The sequence below is a fragment of the Schistocerca serialis genome, chromosome 5 (genome assembly GCF_023864345.2).
Source record: "Schistocerca serialis cubense isolate TAMUIC-IGC-003099 chromosome 5, iqSchSeri2.2, whole genome shotgun sequence".
NCBI lineage: Eukaryota > Metazoa > Arthropoda > Insecta > Orthoptera > Acrididae > Schistocerca > Schistocerca serialis.
In genome coordinates, this window is record NC_064642.1 from 29,258,643 (window position 1) to 29,279,628 (window position 20,986).

The 20,986-nt window shown below is 43.1% G+C and overlaps 1 protein-coding gene across 1 annotated transcript in view; it reads left to right on the forward strand.

Annotated features, from left to right (window-relative positions):
* Positions 1-20,986, forward strand: part of LOC126481724 (uncharacterized) — a 414,263-nt gene that overhangs the window by 112,841 nt on the left and 280,436 nt on the right. The window contains exon 6 of the mRNA XM_050105677.1: positions 7,915-8,212. Coding sequence (XP_049961634.1) covers positions 7,915-8,212 — 298 coding nt within the window. The remainder of the gene's footprint in view (positions 1-7,914; positions 8,213-20,986) is intronic.

Consider the following 20,986-nt stretch of genomic DNA (forward strand, 5'->3'; position numbering starts at 1 on the left):
TGTCAACACGTTGTAGGTGTCGCCACCGGCGCTAACCTTGTGTGATTGCTCTGAAAAGCTAATCATTTGCATATCACAGCATCTTCTTCCCCCCGGTTAAATTTCGCGTCGGTAGCACGTCATCTTCGTGGTGTAGCAATTTTAATGGCCAGAAGTGTAGAAGAGATTGAGACGAAATGGAGATTCTCTGTGGCAGTGATAATAGCGTGAGCACAGTACATGTGGGGTTTTTGAGAGCAGCGATAGTTAGAATGAGTCGAGATTCGTACCGACGCGAAGGTAAGACAAGTCGCCCTCGCGCCTCGGGAAGGAGGCTCACGGCTGCCGTTGCTGGCGGCGACGAGCAGCGGTGGCCCACTGCAGACCGGAGAGACCTTCTGCAGCCCTCTGCAGTCAGTACAACAGCGGCCCGTGCGAACGTTGGGGCTAGTTCAGTGGATAGATGCCGCCTCCATGGATTCATAAAAAAAGCAGAAGCCCTTACCATGCTGCGGAAATCAGTACGTGCACGTTTCGAACCGTCAATTTTATGTTAAAGATTTTCCATGCTCGCAGTCCAGACTGACAAGAGTTGCGCGAGGTAGTTCGTGCATGAAACTGAAGTCCTTTCGTTCCGGTGACATTTATCGGTGCTGCGCTGCACCTCTGGGCTGGTGTCGCAGTGCTGTTGCCGAGCGCTTCCGTTGCAGCAGACGGCTGTCGAGAACACCGCCGGCCGGAGTGGCCGAGCGGTTCTAGGCGCTACAGTCTGGAACTGCGCGACCGCTACGGTCGCAGGTTCGAATCCTGCCTCGGGCATGGATGTGTGTGATGTCCTTAGGTTAGTTAGGTTTAAGTAGTTCTAAGTTCTAGGGGACTGGTGACCTAGGAAGTCCCATAGTGTTTACAAGGGAACCTCCCCATCGCACCCACCTCAGATTTAGTTATAAGTTGGCACAGTGGATAGGCCTTGAAAAACTGAACACAGATCAATCGAGAAAACACGAAGAAGTTGTGTGGAATTATGAAAAAAGTAAGCAAAACATACAAACTGAGTAGTCCATGCGGAAGATAAGCAACATCAAGGAGAGTGTGAGGTCAGGAACGCCGTGATCCCGTGGTTAGCGTGAGCAGCTGCGGAACGAGAGGTCCTTGGATCACGTCTTCCCTCGAGTGAAAAGTTTATTTTGGAAAAGTTATGATCTGTCCATTCGTTCATTGACGTCTCTGTTCACTGTAATAAGTTTAGTGTCTGTGTTTTGCGCCCGCACCGCAAAACCGTGCGATTAGTAGACGAAAGGACGTGCCTCTCAAATGGGAACCGAAAACATTTGATCGCAAGGTCATAGGTCAACCGATTCCTCCACAGGAAAACACGTCTGATATATTCTATACGACACTGGTGACGGCATGTGCGTCACATGCCAGGAATATGTTGTCGACCCACCTAACTTGTACACTTGGCGAATGGGTAAAAAGATTCTTCTGCCTTGCCCGATTTAGGTTTTCTTGTGGATGTGAAAATCAGTCCCAAAAAAGTTATGAAAACATAAGAGTTTGTCACATAAACTGTAACAAATGAATGCAACAGTTTCACAGTCGCACAGTTTTCACTGTACTCCGTCAAAACATATGTTTTTAACGTTTTCAAATTTTACCGTGTGTCGACCGTCAAATCGTGCATATGTCCAAGCAAATCGGAACATGTCCTGAAATTTTGGAGAGCGAAGTTGATTATGTGTGAGTGCCTGAACTTTGATAATTGTCTGAAAATAAAAAAATTAAACTTTTCACTCGAGGGAAGACTCGAACCAAGGACCTCTACTTTCGGAGCTGCTCACGCTAACCACGGGACCACGGCGCTCCTGAGCTCAGAGCGTCCTTGATGTTGCTTATCTTGCGCATGGACTACTCGGTTTGTATATTACTTATTTTTTTCATAGTTGCGCACAACTTCTTCCTGTTTTCTCGATTGATCTGCGTTCAGTTTTTCAAGGCCTATCCACTGTGCCAACTTATAACTAAATCTGAGGGGGGTGCGATGGGGAGGTTCCCTTGTCAGAGCCATTTGAACCATTTTTCGAGAAGACCGCCGCGGGCACTGCGCCCCAACGACCCCAGAGGGGGGGGGGGGGGCGAGGTGGCGTATGTTACACACACAGGCTCGTCTTCGCCTGTGTTTCGCAGAGTAATTTCTGTTAGTGCGTCATCTACCAACGCTGACGGCAGAAGCGAGAGAACGGCTGTAGCCGTACTCCTTACGCAAACGTGCTTCAAAATAAGGCATTCACCATTACGTCGCCTACCTCTGGTCCGCCTGAGTCTTTTATACGAAGAGGGGCAAGCCGTCACATTCTCTGCACAGTGCCTTCATCTCGGAAGAGCAAATTTCTCAGACAAGACCGTTCTAAAAGGTGCCTCTGTGGGGCGGCGGGTTAAATGATCATCTTCGCCGTCGTTTACAAGAGCCTGAAGACTATTTCTGCCGTGAGCCAGAAGGCGATGGAGAACATACTGACCATAATTTCCAGTCTGAAAGTCCACATAATTTCTTGTGGTCACCGGAACAAAATGCTCCTACGGGCTATTTACTCAGTGGCACAAGGAACTATGACTACGCTGTACGAGAAATTTTAAATAGTGTGCATTTACACACATGCTAGCTGCGAGCACTATACAAAGTAATCTTCTTCGTGATCGTCTCCAGCAGCAGCAAAAATTTCTGATTTGTGACGCCCTTGAAATTTCAGGTCCAGCCATCCCTTGTAGCTCGGTTACTTACGTGATCCATTTATAATTTGAGCGTTTCCTTTTAACGAAATGATGTGGAACGAGTCCGTTTAAGGATGGTTGTACATGGTTAGTGAAATGAAATGTCGTGTGGCTAAGGCCTCCCATTGGGTAGACCGTTCGCCTGGTGTAGGTCTTTCGATTTGACGCCACTTCGACAACCTGCGCGTTGATGGGGATGAAATTATGATGATTAGGACAACACAACACGCAGTCCCTGAGCGGAGAAAATCTCCGACCCAGCCCGGAATCGAACCCGGGACCTTAGGATTGACAATCCGTCACGCTGACCACTCAGCTACCGGGGCCGGACTATTAGCATTAACGAACACGTTATTTTGTAGTCCTACTCATGCATCTACACTTAAAAACACTTTGTTCTACGGTTACCAGTTTTTGAATAGAAATTAGCCCATCGAATAGAAAGAGTTGTCCAGGTGAAACGATTTTAGGTTAGATTTAAAACTTACTTCGCTACCTCTCAGGCATTTTATGTTACTGGGCAAGTGAACAAAGATTTTTGTTGCTGCGTACTAAACTCCTGTTTGAACCACTCACGGCTTTAACAATGAGTAATAAAGACATTCTTCCGTCTAGTGTTGTAGGGATGGACCTCATTGTTCTTTTTAAATTGTGATGGATTATTTACGAAGAATTCCACCATCAGATATACATATTATGACGACGCGGTTGAAATTCACAGCTCCTTGAAGAGGTACCAGCATGATGTCCATGGGCGAACACCCCATATTATCCTTACTGCTCGGTTTTGTACAATCAATACGTTCTAAGTTGTGATTTGCCCCAGAAAGTTTTTCCGTAAGAACATTTTCAGTGGATGTATGTAAAATATGTCTGGAGGTTAATTCGTTTATTTCCAAGATTAGCAATTATACGAAGAGCAAAAGTAGCTAAACTCAACTCTCTCAGGAGTTCAGTAATATCCTTATTCTAGTCCAAGCTTTCATCAATATGTACACTCAAAAGTTTGGAGCAATCTACCGCATTTAATGCCTCCTGCTCACTTGCTACATCAGTTGTTGGTATGACCCTATTTCCTGTACACGACTGATCATAGTGTGTTTTTTCAAAATTTATGGGAAGTCCATTCTCTCTCTATCTCTCTCTCTCTCTCTCTCTCTCTCTCTCTCTCTCTCTCTCTCTCCCCCTCTATATTACCAATTCTGTTTCATGAATGTTAAATTGTAGGGAACTGACATATATAGGGAATAGGAGTGTACCCAAAATTGAACTCTATGGGACACCCATTTTGATTTCTCCCCAGTCACTACAATTTTCTACCCTTCCAACTTTGTTGACATATTCAGCATAATATTTTACATTCTATTTGTTAAGTATGATTGAAACCAGCCGTGTATAAAGAAGCTACCGATTCCATCTGTCGTGTCGTCGTGTGACTAGGGCCTCCCGTCGGGCAGACTGTTCGCCGGGTGCAAGTGTTTCCATTTGACGCCACCTCGGCGACTTGCGTGTCGATGGGGATGAAATGATGATGATTAGGACAACACAATACCCAGTCCCTGAGCGGAGAAAAGCTCCGATCCAGCCGGCAATCGAACCCGGGCCCTGAGGATTGACATTCTGTCGCGCTGACCACTCAGCTACCGGGGACGGACGCCGATTCCATAAGACTTTACTTTATTTAAGAGAATAACATGGTGAACACAATCAAATGCCTTGGAAAGATAAAAAATACCAACTTGCCATGTTTTAGTATTATTCCTATTCATATTCATTATAGATTTGATAAGTGAATGTATGAATACTATTGTCAGTTGTGCAATCCTTCTGGAATCCAAACTGTGAAATGGCGGATAAATTGTTTCTACTTAAGTGTAGGCTGCTCTTGAGTACGTTATTTTTTGAATAATTTGAAAGAAGAAGAAGAAAGGGAATTTGATGACAGTTGTTTTAAGTCCTTCTTGTCACCTTTCTTATGAAGAAGTTTAACAATTGCATGTTTTAACCTGAGTGGGAAAATTCCTGTGACAATGCCACAGTATGTATATCATTATGGACATTACTTAAGTTGTAACAACTTTTCAGTTCTGTGTGAAATTGCATTAACACCATATGAGCTTTTTCTTAATTTTAATTATTTTCAGTAGAGGATGTTGGTGTTACCAGTACTTCAAAACTTGCTTTACGTTTTGTAGACGACAATTTTAATACATTCATTCGCTTCTTCAACTGAACCATCTATTCCAATTTTTGCTGCTAATTTAGAATGTTATTGTTAAAAGTACTTGCAGCTTCTGAATTATCAGCTACAACATCGTTATTTAGTTTAATTGTTACGGTATTTTGTACACTGGTTGGCTGCCCTGTCTACCGTTAAGACAATAACCCATATAGGCACCGCGTCGGATAATGTTGTGGAAGCTGCAGAATATTTCGACGAGACAGGTGCTCGTCATCTTCAAGTGCTGACTGACGTGTTGCTGCAATGGCCCGCTGATAATACGCTGACTCGCTAGAAAAGGGCAAGTGCAAAGCATTGAGGCTATAACGTCATCTTAGACGAATATAAGCGCACGACGACATCCAGCGCCCCCCTGTCGTAAAGACGGGCCACGGGCTTCCCATTCGCGATGCGGGAAAGGCGCGGCCGTAAATAGAGTGTGGGCGCCCAGTTTAAGTGTGAGGACTTTGATTCTCCGTCTGTGCTGACTCGGATTCGTTCGCCAGCGGCCGACGCTACCTTAGTGCCACCAGTGCTGGGTCCCATGCCTTGCTGAGTTGAAATCCCGTGTCTCTATCGATAAGGTCGTCACTTATACGGATTTCGACTGCTTCTTTAATGATGGAGTCCCAGTACGTGGGAGCGGACGAAAGGATCTTTGTCTCTCCGTAGTTCGTGCTGTCTTCCGTGTCAAGACAGTGTTCAGCCACAGCAGACTTTTCTGGCTCGACCAGTATGGTGCTACATAGGTATAGTTCACGGGATGATAGCGAAATTCCATTTTGAAGGACGGACTCTTCCTCTTCGGTCAGTTGTCGTTCAGTGAAGTTGACCACTGTGCGTGACTGATCGGGACTCGCCTCGTCAATCTGCTTCGCTATCATCCCGAGAAACACGAGAATGGCTTCAACAAGAAAGAGGAAAGGCTCAAGGTAAACGGATCCTGGCTTCCTGTGCTGCAGCGAACGACCGTCGCAGGTAGCTAGAGAAGAACCGCACTGGAAATGACACCGGAAAAGCCCTCGGACGTTGGCGCAACAGGTGCATATACAGGGTGCTCCATTGATCGTGACCGGGCCAAATATGTCACGAAATATGCGTCAAACGAAAATAATACAAAGAACGAAACTTGTCTAGCTCGAAGGGGGAAACCAGATGGCGCTATAGTTGGCCCGCTAGATGGCGCTGCCATAGGTCAAACGGATATGAACTGCGTTTTTTAAAATAGGAACCCCCATTTTTATTACATGTTTGTGTAATACGTAAAGAAATATGAATGTTTTAGTTGGACCACTTTTTTTGCTTTGTGATAGATGGCGCTGTAATAGTCACATATGGCTCACAATTTTAGACGAACAGTTGGTAACAGGTAGGTTTTTTAAAATTAAAATACACAACGTACGTACGTTTGAACATTTTATTCCGGTTGTTCCAATGTCATACATGTACCTTTCTGAACTTATCATTTCTGAGAACGCATGCTGTTAAAGCGTGATTACCTGTAAATACCACAGCAATACAATAAATGCTCAAAATTATGTCCGTCAACCTCAATGCATTTGGCAATACGTGTAACCACATTCATCTCAACAGTGAGTAGTACGCCTTCTGTAATGTTTGCACATGCAGTGACAATGCGCTGACCCATGTTGTCAGGCGTTGTCGGTGGATCACGATAGCAAATATCCTTCAACTTTCCCCACGGAGACAAATCCCGTTGACGTCAGATCCGGTGAAGGTGCGGGCCATGGTATGGTGCTTCGACGACCAACCCACCTGTCATGAAATATGCTATTCAATATTGCTTCAACCGCACGCGAGCTATGTGCCGGACATCCATCATGTTGGAAGTACATCGCCATTCTGTCATGCAGTGAAACATCTTGTAGGAACATCGGTAGAACATTACGTAGGAAATCAGCATACACTGCACCATTTAAAGTGCCATCGATAAAATGGGACGTGCGGATTAGCCGCGACAGCAGATGAAACACCTACTTAGGCATCACCATTTTTTGCAGGTCGTGGTTGACGTTTCACATGTGGCTGAAAACGTCCTGTTTCCTTAAATAACGTAAGCATCTGGCGAACGGTCCGGACACTTGGATGATGCCGTCCAGGATACCGAGCAGCATTCATAGTACACGCCCGTTGAGCATTTTGGTCACAACAGGCGTACATCAACACGATATCGACCTTTTCCGGAATTGGTAAACGGTCCATTTTAACACGGGTAATGTATCACGAAGCAAATACCGTCAGCACTGGCGGAATGTTACGTGATACCAAGTACTTATACGTTTGTGACTATTACTGCGCCATCTATCACAAAGCGAAAAAAGTGGTCCAACTAAAACATTCACATTTCTTTACGTTCTATACGAATAAGTAATTAAAAAAATGGGGGTTCCTATTTGAAAAAAATGCAGTTGATATACGTTTGACCTAAGCCAGCGCCATCTAACGGGCCAACCATAGCGCCATCTGGTTTCCCCCTTCAAGCTAGACGAGTTTCGTTCTTTGTAGTTTTTTCGTTTGATGCTTATTTCGTGGAATATTTGGCCCGGTCACTATCAATGGACCACCCTGTATATAGTCTGCGGCCGCGAGCTTTGACAATGCCAACCACTCGTGCTGGCGAAACGTCGGAACAACCATGAGACGAACGTCGGCCGAATAACCCGAGACAGAATCCAACAGGCAGTTTGTCAACAAGTGGCCACGAAAGCCGTAACAGTTTTGCACAACTGAATGCTGCTATGTTCATGTCCGACATTCACATCCACGCATCCATAAAGGAATGTTGACAATACAATGACCTTACAGATTTTGGGCTTTGTTTGCCTTTTGTTGTCTCTTAGGCTCCTGCAGACTGTGATACAAAAGCAATGCATTTTTCTTTTCACAGATTGTAAGCGTAGTTGTCTTTCTCTCGTTCGCAGGCGAGCCTGGAGAAGCTGCAGCAGCTGATAAAGGACGAGCTGATGGCGGCCTTGGGCACGGGCCCCGGGGAGTCCACGGACGGCGCCTGCGCGGCGCTGCTCTCGGGCGTCAAGGCGTGGTGGACGGCCAAGAAGGCGGCGCCCTACCTCACCGCCGACAGCGCCCTCTGGACCGACATCGTCCTCGCCCAGCTGGCGGACCTCGGGGAGCCGCTCAGCGGCGCCGTGCGCGCGCTCGACCTCACGTTCACCGCAGAAGCGACCGACCCCTTCGGCCGAGTCTTCTCCACAGCGCCAGGTAGCTACGCTGCGGCCAGCGCCTCGCCAGAAAAACATGCTTCGGATGTACCCCTCGCTGTTGGTTTTTATTTTGAGCGAGATAAACCATATTTATAGCATTTTTCTCTGACAAACAGGCGTAGATGGTATCACGGGAAAAGTGGTTGCGAGTTTGTGTATCTCTCTAGTTATTTATACATTTTAGGCGTGTTTCGGTTTTTCTTTTGAGCGTGAGTGAGACCTAGCGCATCATACAAGTTTTCACAAAACTTTTTCGTTCTAAATTGTCACGTACTATCCTACATGTCATCCATTTCTGACGTTTCACTTTGTACACAAAAATCCGTATGTTTTTTGATGCAGTATGTAGTGCGTGAGGGTAGTGAAGGAAATGTACAGAGGAGCAATGACACAGGTGAGAAGTAGTGTGGGCATGACAAAGGAGTTCCCAGTAAAAGTAGGGTTACATCAAGGGTCTGCGCCTAGTCCCTACCTCTTTCACCTGATTATGGATGTGCTGGTGAAAGATGTAAAGATGGAATATGATGTTTGCGGATGATGTGGTCCTTTGTGAGCAGAGCATCGACAGACTTGAGGAAAAGCTGGAGGATTGGCGGAAGGCAGTAGAAGAGAGAGGGATGAAAATTAGCAGGACAAAGTCAGAATATTTAGCACTGAAGGATGTGCAGATGAGGTCATGCAAGATCCAGGATGATGAGCTGAAATCGGTCTGCAAATTTAAATACCTGGGGTCGTACACAGAGAGGGACGGAGGACTGGAAAGCTAGATACAACACCGAATAAATTGCGGTTGGAAGAACTGGAGGAATATGAGTGGAGTGTTGTTTGACAAGAAGGTGAGCACTGGGTTGAAAGAGAAAGTGTACAAGTCGGTGATAAGGCCTGCTATGATATACGGGGCAGAGACATGGCCAATGACAGTAGCCCAGGAAAGGAAGATGGAAGTGGCGGAAATGAGGATGCTGAGGTGGATGTGTGGGGTAAAAAGGAAGGAAAGGACTAGAAATCAATTTGTTGGAGGAGCTGTGAAAGTGGGACCCATTGGGAAAAAGTTACAAGAGAGCAGACTAAGGTGGTACGGACACTTAACAGAGAAAAGGGGAAGAGTATATCGGAAACAGAGTTGAAGATATAAAGATTGAAGGAGCGAGAAGGAGAGGAAGACCGAAGATGAGGTGGAACGATAAGATATCCGGGGACCTAAGGGAGAAAGGATGGAAGAAGGAAGAGGCAATGGATAGAGCACTATGGAGGAGAAGGATCCAGAAGAGCAGCGCCAACCCTACGTGACGTGGGACAAGGCGATGATAAAGAAGAAGAAGAAGATGTAATGCGTGTATCTATGCTGCCACTCAAAATACTTCTTTGTCCTTAAGCAAAATGAACTATGTATCAAGCAAATGTTGCTTAATTAGCAGGGGGACATTAATCATCACGACAGCCTGACAGCCTTTCTTATAACTCTGTTCGTTACGAAGATATGAACACCCATACGTCTTTTTAAATAGCACCCTACATTTGTTATTCAATACTCCACTTCCTCTCCTCACTACCCATTCAGAAAAGATTCACGGTGTACATTTTCTTGTAGTAGCAGAAGCAGTCACTTCTACGAGGCTTCCGCACACCATACTGAGCGTGTTGAAGATCTTTTGCAGTGACCGACTTCTGCCTGTTGTCACGTCTGTGTGTTGAACTGCAGAAGCTTCCCGACGTCCCGGGCCATTGGTATGTAGAAGCCTGATTACATAAAAGTGATCGCTTCTGCCGAGTTGTTGGACTGGCTGAGGTGTTGAACGATGGTGGTCAAGGCTCGAGTCCCTGAGCTCTGTCCCTGGCACTGGTGGTGTTTATTCTATTACAAATTGTACACTGTGAAACGTTACTGAGTAGATCTTGAGAAGAGGAAGTGGATTACAACATATAGAAAAATGCAGGGTTCTTTCTAGAAAGGACTTACTGGTGTTCATGTCTTACAGGAAGGAGGTTATAAGGAAGGTGAACATGCTGGTTAATGTCCCCTTGTTACCCAAAAATCGTTTGGGCCATCAAGATAAAAGGTACAAACCTGTAAGCAGTATAAGTATAGCGACTCTGATCCACCTAGAATCCTTCCAGACACACTACCTTTCCATGAACTTGGTCACTGGCATTTTGTTCAAGATCCCACGTCATGTCATTAAGGACCCTGAACTGATGATGTTATCAGTAACATCATCATCCTTATGTATTGGACGTCATGCCCCCTCCCTATCTCCAACCAATAATAGCGCAGCGTTGAAATTCCAAGATGGTTGAAATAATCCAACTGTATTAATAGAAAATTTAAAAAATCCTCTACTCCCCGTATTTTCCAACCAATCAGACAATACAGTACTCTTTATCTGTAGCAAATAAAAGTGTGGAAAACTCGAAGATGATGGAAATAGCCAAACTGTGTTACTGGGAAATCAAGGAAATTAAAAGCCCCTCTCCCCTATATCTCCAGCCAATCACAGTCGCATATTAAAACTTGAGCTTGGTGGAAATAGACCACTTGTGTGTGATGTACCCTATACCCCCTCCTATTCAAAAATGGTTCAAATGGCTCTGAGCACTATGGGACTTAACAGCTATGGTCATCAGTCCCCTAGAACTTAGAACTACTTAAACCTAACTAACCTAAGGACATCACACAACACCCAGTCATCACGAGGCAGAGAAAATCCCTGACCCCGCCGGGAATCGAACCCGGGAACCCGGGCGTGGGAAGCGAGAACGCTACCGCACGACCACGAGCTGCGGACCCCTCCTATTCCAACCACTCAGAGCATAGTATTTAAATGTTGTCAAATTACATTCTTTCTGATGTATACTTTCCTATGTCCAACCAATCAGAGTGTAGTATTAAAAACAGTGTCAAGTATGCAATAGAAATAATGTAATCTTCAGATTAAAGACAAAAATATTCATCGAAAGACATTTACATCCAGTGGAAAAGCATTGTCAAATTACATTATTTATGTACACATACACACCTCTGACATAATATTAAAATGACTGAAAGGTCAAAGATATGCTTAATATAAGTAAAACAATGCATACACACACATTGCATAGTGTTCCTTTCTTCTCCAGTCACAGCGTAGTATTAAAATGAAAGAGCCAATTACAATGGACGCAGCATGTCATTCTCAATGGAGAGAAGTCTTCTGAAGTAAGGTGTGCCGCAGGGGAGTGTCGTAGGACCGTTGTTATTCACAATATACATAAATGACCCTGTGGATAACATCGGAAGTTCACTGAGGCTTTTTGCGGATGATGCTGTAGTACATCGAGAGGTTGTAACAATGGAAAATTGCACTGAAATTCAGGAGGATATGCACCGAATTGACGCTTGGTGCAGGGAATGGCAAGAATGTCAATGTAGACAAAGTGTAATGTGCTGCGAACACATTGAAATGTAGATCCTGTATCATTTACCTACAATATAGTAGGTCTGCAACTGGAAGCAGTTAATTCCACAAATTATCTGGGGGTAGGCATTAGGAGTGATTTAAAATGGAATGACCATATAAAATTAGTCGTCGGTAAAGCAGATGCCAGAGTGAGATTCTTTGGAATAATCCTAAGGAAATGCAATCCGAAAACAAAGGAAGTAGGTTACAGTACACTTGTTCGCCCACTGCTTGAATACTGCTCACCGGTGTGGGATCCGTACCAGGTGGGGTTGATAGAAGAGATAGAGAAGATCCAACAGAGAGCAGCGCGCTTCGTTACAGGATCATTTAGTAATCGCGAAAGAGTTACGGAGATGAGAGATAATCTCCAGTGGAAGACTCTGCAAGAGAGACGCTCAGTAGCTCGGTACGGGCTTTTGTTGAAGTTTCGAGAACATACCTTCACCGAGGAGTCAAGCAGTATGTTGCTCCCTCCTCCTCTCGCGAAGAGACCATGAGGATAAAATCAGAGAGATTAGAGCCCACACAGAGGCATAGCGACAATCTTTCTTTCCACGAACAATACGAGACTGGAATCGAAGGGAGAACCGATAGAGGGACTCAATGTACCGTCCACCACACACCGTCAGGTGGCTTGCGGAGTATGGATGTAGGTGTAGATGAAGAATTTAACCTCATCAGGTTTGTGCTCAAAAGTATCCGAAAGACCTGAATTGTTTACAAAAAACATACATCACAGACACCTCTCTCTCTCTCTCTCTCTCTCTCTCTCTCTCTCTCTCTCTCTCTCTCTCATCCTCCATTCAGATTATAGTATAAGAGCCAATTACAAAGTCGCCCCAGCTGGGGTGCATTAAAAAGTGTCTGAAATATTTGTCAAAAAATACATCTAAGTACCTGAATTGCTTAAATTCCGGAGATGTTGTCAGCTGTGTTAGCATTACTGACTTCCAGAAAGTCGTGTACGGTCTGGCTAATCAGTCACATTGGTCAGTTTCATTCAGAACTATATGTCATTCACTATGCAATACTGGAATGAGTACATAACACAGTCCCTCTAAATAACTAAATGCATGTCAGTTATAGGAGGGGGCAAAACAGTGTAAGGTAACATTGTTACCTGGCAGCATCATGCATTATGTGTTTGGCTGTATGCAGTAGGTGTATATATTGTAACGCTGTGTGCAGTCTTCTAAAAGCCCAAGTACTGCGGCAGATTGCTACAGTTTGAAAGGCAAGCTGATGCAGTTTGATGAGCATGTTAATACAATTCTAGGGGTATATTGATACACTTTTGGGGCAAGTTGATAGTGTATAAGGGGCAAACTGAAACACTTTTGGGGCAACTTGATACAGTTTGAGGGGTAATTTGAAATAACTGATGGTCTGTAATCAATGATGTATAGTAATCAATACCTATTATGCATGAGGTGTTATTCATTAGCTGTTAGCCACCATCTGTTAGGCTTGAAGTGTTAGGCATTAGCTATTAGGCATCATCTGTTAGGCTTTAAGTGTTAGGTGTTAGCCATTAGGCATTACCCATTAGGCATCGCCCATTATACATTAGCTGTTATTCATCAGCTATGGGCGTTAGGTATTAGCTGTTAGGTATTAACTGTAAGGCATTAGCTGTAAGGTATTAGCTGTTAGGTGTTTGCCATTACCCATTAGGTGTTGGGTGTCAGGCATTAGCATTAGACATTGTCTGTTAGGTGTTAAGCATTAGTTGTTAAGAATTATGCATTATTTGTTATGCATTAGGCACTCAGCACACCACCTCCACCCCTCGGCTCTGTGGGGGGCAGGATGGGGGGGGGGCAGCAAATTGGATCTGGAGGTCCAGCTTCGTATACCAGTAAGAGGGAATTTTTGCTATGATGTCATCTACAACCTTGTACTCCTGTGACTTCACATGATGTCAGTGAGCATGATGCATGACTTCATCAAAATTGTGGATAATTTTAAAATTAAAGGCCGAGATGGGAGAAACTGTCGATTAACAAGAGCAAATGTATGGAAAGTTAAAGAAATACAAATATCACAAATTATATTATATGCCTGCAGTGACACAGAATATCTACGTTTTGAAATGATAAATACGGTAGCTCTCCACACCTATCTTCCGTGATGGATGTTCTTAGTTCATTCGAAAAATTCAAGTATCTCCCTCTGGGCTGCTACCGTCCAGTCTGGTGAGGCAGCAAGACAGAATGACTCGGATCTCGATCTGTGTTTCTTCAGCTCACTTTGGCCTCAAAACCCTGTTCCATGTAAGTCATGTCTGCTAGAAATCTTTCAGTCAACATACAGGGCATAGTTCTGCAGAATTAGAAACTAATTTATTAACACAGAACTGAAAATTTCATTCACCTATAATTTTGCTTGTTCTTTTCCATGGTAAGTTCAATGTCCGAAATATGCCTAAAACGTTTTATCAGTAACTACCTTTGTATATAAATAAATAATACAGACACTTTACATGTAGAAACATTTAATTTGAAAGTTTACTGTGCAAGCAGAGTACGTCAAATCTTACGTATAAACCAACTTTACTTTTGCTTGAATTTTCGTTGAGGTCTTGCATGTTATGATAAGCATACAAGTTGTGTGTGTATTTTAGTAGGATATACGTACACTTCAGAATTGGAAAAATATTTAGTTTAAATGTCCTGTACAGAAAATTGGAATACAGATAAACATAAACATCATCTCCGACCTTTTTATTGCTGAAAACCACACATTGCATGTTGTACCACCATACAGCGAGAGCTTCAGAAGTGGTGGTCCAGATTCCTTTACACACCGGTACGTCTAATACCCAGTAGCGTGTCCTCTTGCATTGATGCATATCTGTATTCATCGTGCCATACTATCCAAAAGTTCAACAACACACTGTTGGTCAAGATTGTCCCACTCCTCAACGGAGATTCAGCGTAGATCCCTCAGAGTGTTTGGTGGGTCACGTCGTCCATAAACAGCCCTTTTCAATCTATCCCAGGCAAGTTCGATAGGGTTCGTGTCTGGAGAACATGCTGGCCACTCTAGTCGAACGATGTTGTTACCCTGAAGGAAATCATTAACAAAATGTGCACGACATGGGCGCGAATTGTCGTCCATGAAGACGAATTCCTCGAAAATACGCTGGCGATATGGTTGCACTATTGGTCGGAGGATGGCATTTACGTATCGTCAGCCGTTACGGCGCCTTGGATGACCACCAGAGGCGTACGTCGGCCTCACATAATGCCACCCCAAAACAGCAGGGAACCTCCACCTGGCTGCACTCTCTGGACAGTGTGTCTGAGGCGTTCAGCCTGACCGGGTTGCCTCCAAACACGTCTCGAACGATTGTCTGGTTGAAATCGTATGCGACACTCATCGGCGAAGAGAACATGACGCCAAACCTGAGCAGTCCATTCACCATATGATGTTGGGTCCATCTGTACCGCACTGCATAGTGTCGTGGTTGCAAAGATTGACCTCGCCATGGACGTTGGGAGTAAAGTTGCGCATCATGCAGCCTATTGTGCACAGTTTGAGTCGTAACACGACGTCCTGTGGCTGCACAAAAAGCATTGTTCAACATGGTGGCGTTGCTGTCAGGGTTCCTCCGAACCATAATCCGTAGGTAGCGGTCATCCACTGCAGTAGTAGCCTTTGGGCGGCCTGAGCGGGGCACGTCATGAACAGTTTCTGTCTCTTTTGTATCTCCTCCATGTCCAAACAAAGTTACTTTGGTACACTCCGAGACGCCTGGACACTTCCCTTGTTGAGAGATCTTCGTGGCACAAAGTAGCAATGTGGACGCGATCGAACCGCGGTATTGACCGTCTAGGCATGGTTGAACTACAGACAACGCAAGCCGTGTACCTCCTTCCTTGTGGAATGACTGGAACTGATCGGCTGTCGGACCCCCTCCGTCTAACAGGCGCTGCTCATGCATGGTTGTTCACATCTTTGGGCGGGTTTAGTGACATCTCTGAACAGTAAAAAGGACTGTGTCTGTGATACAATATCCACAGTCAACATCTATCTTCAGGAGTTTTCGGAACTGGGGTGACGCGAAACATTTTTGATGTGTGTATATTTTTACAGCAAGAGGATGTAAAACTAACACATGGTTTCCCTGTGAGAAATGGATTATCGGACCATGATGCACAATTGATTAACTTACAAAACCTAGCAGGGTGTACAATTCAGAAACCATTAAGTGTAAGTTTGCTCAACCTGGCATCTACAGAGCACTGCAGAGAATGTTAAAGGTCTGTTAACTGGGGAGATGTATATAATGTGCCAAACTCTAATGATAAATGCAAAATATTTGTTGATAAATGTATATCCCATTTTGAATGCTGTTGCCCAAAAAAATTATTAAATGTAACACCAAACAGTTTTCAAAGAAACCTTGGATTACTACAGGTATTAAAGTGTCTTCAGAAACAAAAAGAAAACTGTACGAGACAGCAAGAATTAGTAAAGACCCAGATATAATTTTACACTATAAAAATTATTGTAATGTACCAAGAAAAGCTGTCACAAAATAAAGACATATGTATGTTAGAGGTGAAAGTAACAACTCGGGCAATGAAATCAGTAAGTAATGTTGTTAGAAGGGAGACAGGAAAAGTAACCACTGGGGTAGGTAGTATTACTATTAAAGCGAATGAGACCATATTAATGAACAGTACGCAAGTAGCTAATGTATTTAACAACTATTTCTGAATATAGGTGAAAAAATTGCTGAGAATAATTCAAAAGAAAAAGCCAAGCAATACGCGGAAGAGTCAGTTTTGAGAAACTTAGTCATATTAATTTTCACCTAACAACCTTTTGTGAAATAACAAAAATCATTAAATCTTTGAAAAATAAATGTCCTGCTGGAGTAGATGACATCGATAACCATACACAACAATGTGGAGCAGTTACAGCTGATGTTCAGAGTCACATGTGTAATGCACCACTAATTCAAGGTATTTTACCAGACATTAAAATGTACCGTTGTCAAGCCTCTTTACAAAAAGGGGGCACCACAGATGTCAATAATTATTGGCCAGTATCCTTGCTTACAGCATTTTAAAAAACTGTCGAGAAAGTAATGCACTCAAGAGTGGTTAACCCTCTCAACATTAATGGGCTACTTAACAAATCACAGTTCGGATTTCAAAAATGCTGTTTCACTGAGACAGCGATGTACAATTTCACTGCCCACATAATAGTCTTTAAATAGCAAAATGTCACCAACAAGAATTCTCTGTGACATATCCAACGCATTTGATTGTGTGAACCATGACATTTTGTTACAGAAATTACGACTCTATGCTCTAAATGGAACAGCATACGAGTGGTTTAAGTCATATCTACAGAACAGGAGCAAGAAGTTTCTTTATACGGTTTAAGTGATTTAAGGAAGTTTACTTCAACTAACTGCGGTGAACTTACATCAGGTGTTCCACATGGTTCGATGATTGGTCCTCTTCTGTTCTTGATATATGTGAATGACCTCCCTTCTAAACTGAAAAATGAAGCTAAACTGACACTGTTTGATGATGATACAAGCATCATTATTAATCCAGTAAAAGAAACTCCAATAGAAAATGATACAAATAATGTCTTTGCAAAAGTTATTAATTGGTTTTCTGCTAACTGGTATGCTCCAAACTTTGAAAAAAAAAAAAAAAAAAAAACTCAGTGCATCCATTTTTCTGCTGCAAGGAGTACAGTTCCTTCAATAAATACAAACGTCAGCAGAAGTCAGTAGCCAGGTTAGAGAGTACTAAGTCTTTGAGTGTACATACAGATGAGAATCTTAATTGGAAAATTCATATTTTGGATCTCCAAAAGAGACTACAATCAGCAACTTTTGCAATCAGAATAATTGCCTATGTTGAGGATATAAGAATTAGTAACTAACGTACATTGCATACTTTCACTCTCTGATGTCATACGGAACAATATTTTGGGGTCACTCAACACTTAGGCAAAAAGTAATCACTGCTCGAAAGAAAGTGGTTAGAATAATGTGTGGGGCTCATAGTCGTACATCTTGTAGGCATCTGTTTAAAAGGTTAGGAATTCTTATAACAGCCTCACAGTACATTAACTCAGTAATGAAATTTGTTCTCAACAACATGGAACATTTTAAAAACAACAGTGACGTTCGTGATTATAATTCCAGAAAAAGGAAGACTTACACCATTCTCTACTTAACGTCTCTTTGGCACAGATTGGTGTGACGAAGCAAGCTGGGATATTTTTACTTCCCTCTTGTTTCTCCATCTGCCTCCTTAAAATTCATTTTTTTTTACTTTTAACTAATTACCATTAACATATGTGCGTATAATCTGCTTTTTCCTTAAAAGAGAAAGGCTGGCCCTCCAGTTTTAAAAAATATAAACCAGATCTAATTTTGTAGTATCTCTTGTTATAGGCAGAAATCACTAATTTTTTCGTAAATTAAATTCTATTGTTGACTTATAAACAAATATAAATTCTGTACTAATTATAAACTTTAGGAGGAACAACTTATGGTATTCTTAAAGGATCTATTTGAATCTATTCGAAAACATGTTAGCAAATCCAGTACTTAATTAATTCCAAAGTAATTAACAGCTCTGTCAAAAGTATTGTTTGGTAACGATATTTGTTACTTTCATGATTTAAACAAATAATTCCACTTAACCCTTACTAGAAGAAACTGTTACAAAGAACCAGTTTTTCGATGTATTCAGTCAATTTGATGAGTTAAATTTTGATTGTAATTTCTGTAAATTTAACTTCAAACAATGTGTAGTTTCAGTACCTATTATTGTGATGATATTTAAGGGACCAATTTTTGGTTCCGAGACAGTCAGTCCACGGCAAAGTTTCAGACGATGATCCTGTATTGGTCAAATCAACAACAATGCATCTGTGAAATAAGTGTAACACAATTAGTCCGCGTGTTAAAACATCTATATCTACATGGTTACTCTGCAATTCACATTTAAGTGCTTGGCTGAGGGTTCATCGAACCACAATCATACTATCTCTCTACCATTCCACTCCCGAACAGCGCGAGGGAAAAATGAACACCTGTTCGAGCTCTGATTTCTCTTATTTTATTTTGATGATCATTCCTACCTATGTAGGTTTGGCTCAACAAAATATTTTCGCATTCGGAAGAGAAAGTTGGTGACTGAAATTTCGTAAATAGATCTCGCCGCGACGAAAAACGTCTTTGCTTTAATGACATACATCCCAACTCGCGTATCACGTCTGCCACACTCTCTCCCCTATTACGTGATAATACAAAACGAGCTGCCCTTTTTTGCACCCTTTCGATGTCCTCCGTCAATCCCACCTGGTAAGGATCCCACACCGCGCAGCAATATTCTAACAGAGGACGAACGAGTGTAGTGTAAGCTGTCTCTTTAGTGGACTTGTTGCATCTTCTAAGTGTCCTGCCAATGAAACGCAACCTTTGGCTCGCCTTCCCCACAATATTATCTATGCGGTCTTTCCAACTGAAGTTGTTCGTAATTTTAACACCCAGGTACTTAGTTGAATTGACAGCCTTGAGAATTGTACTATTTATCGAGTAATCGAATTCCAACGGATTTCTTTTGGAACTCAGGTGGATCACCTCACACTTTTCGTTATTTAGCGTCAACTGCCACCTGCCACACCATACAGCAAGCTTTTCTAAATCACTTTGCAACTGATACTGGTCTCCGGATGACCTTACTAGACGGTAAATTACAGCATCGTCTGCGAACAACCTAAGAGAACTGCTCAGATTGTCACCCAGGTCATTTATATAGATCAGGAACAGCAGAGGTCCCAGGACGCTTCCCTGGGGAACACCTGATATCACTTCAGTTTTACTCGATGATTTGCCGTCTATTACTACGAACTGCGACCTTCCTGACAGGAAATCACGAATCCAGTCGCACAACTGAGACGATACCCCATAGGCCCGCAGCTTGATTAGAAGTCGCTTGTGAGGAACGGTGTCAAAAGCTTTCCGGAAATCTAGAAATACGGAATCAACTTGAGATCCCCTGTCGATAGCGGCCATTACTTCGTGCGAATAAAGAGCTAGCTGCGTTGCACAAGAACGATGTTTTCTGAAACCATGCTGATTGCGTATCAATGGATCGTTCCCTTCGAGGTGATTCATAATGTTTGAATACAGTATATGCTCCAAAACCCTACTGCAAACCGACGTCAATGATATAGGTCTTTAGTCCGATGGATTACTCCTACTACCCTTCCTAAACACTGGTGCAACCTGCGCAATTTTCCAATCTGTAGGTACAGATCTATCGGTGAGCGAGCGGTTGTATATGATTGCTAAGTAGGGAGCTATTGTATCAGCGTAATCTGAAAGGAACCTAATCGGTATACAATCTGGACCTGAAGACTTGCCGTATCAAGCGATTTAGAGTTGCTTCGCAACCCCTAAGGTATCTACTTCTAAGAAACTCATGCTAGCAGCTGTTCGTGTTTCAAATTCTGGAATATTCCATTCGTCTTCCCTGGTGAAGGAATTTCGGAAAACTGCGTTCAATAACTCCGCTTTAGCGGCACGGTCGTCGGTAACAGTACCATCGGCACTGCGCAGCGAAGGTATTGACTGCGTCTTGCCGCTTGTGTACTTTACATACGACCAGAATTTCTTCGGATTTTCTACCAAATTTCGAGACAATGTTTCGTTGTGGAACCTATTAAAGGCATGTCGCATTGAAGTCCGTGCCAAATTTCGCGCGTCTGTAAATTTTAGCCAATCTTCGGGATTTCGCGTTCTTCTGAACTTCGCATGCTTTTTCCGTTGCCTCTGCAACAGCGTTCGGACCTGTTTTGTGTACCATGGTGGATCAGTTCCATCTCTTACCAATTTACGAGGTATGAATCTCTCAATTGCTGTTGCTACTATATCTTTGAATTTGAGCCACATCTCGTCTACATTTGCATAGTCAGTTCGGAAGGAATGGAAATTGTCTCTTAGGAAGGCTTCTAGTGACACTTTTTCCGCTTTTTTAAATAAAATTATTTTGCGTTTGTTTCTGGTGGATTTGGAAGAAACAGTATTGAGCCTAGCTACAACGACCTTGTGATCACTAATCCCTGTATCAATCATGATGCTCTCTATTAGCTCTGGATTGTTTGTGGCTAAGAGGTCTAGTGTGTTTTCGCAACCATTTACAATTCGCATTGGTTCGTGGACTGTTGTTGTTGTTGCGGTCTTCGGTCGTGAGACTGGTTTGATGCAGCTCTCCATGCTACTCTATCCTGTGCAAGCTTCTTCATCTCCCAGTACCTACTGCAGCCTAAATCCTTCTGAATCTGCT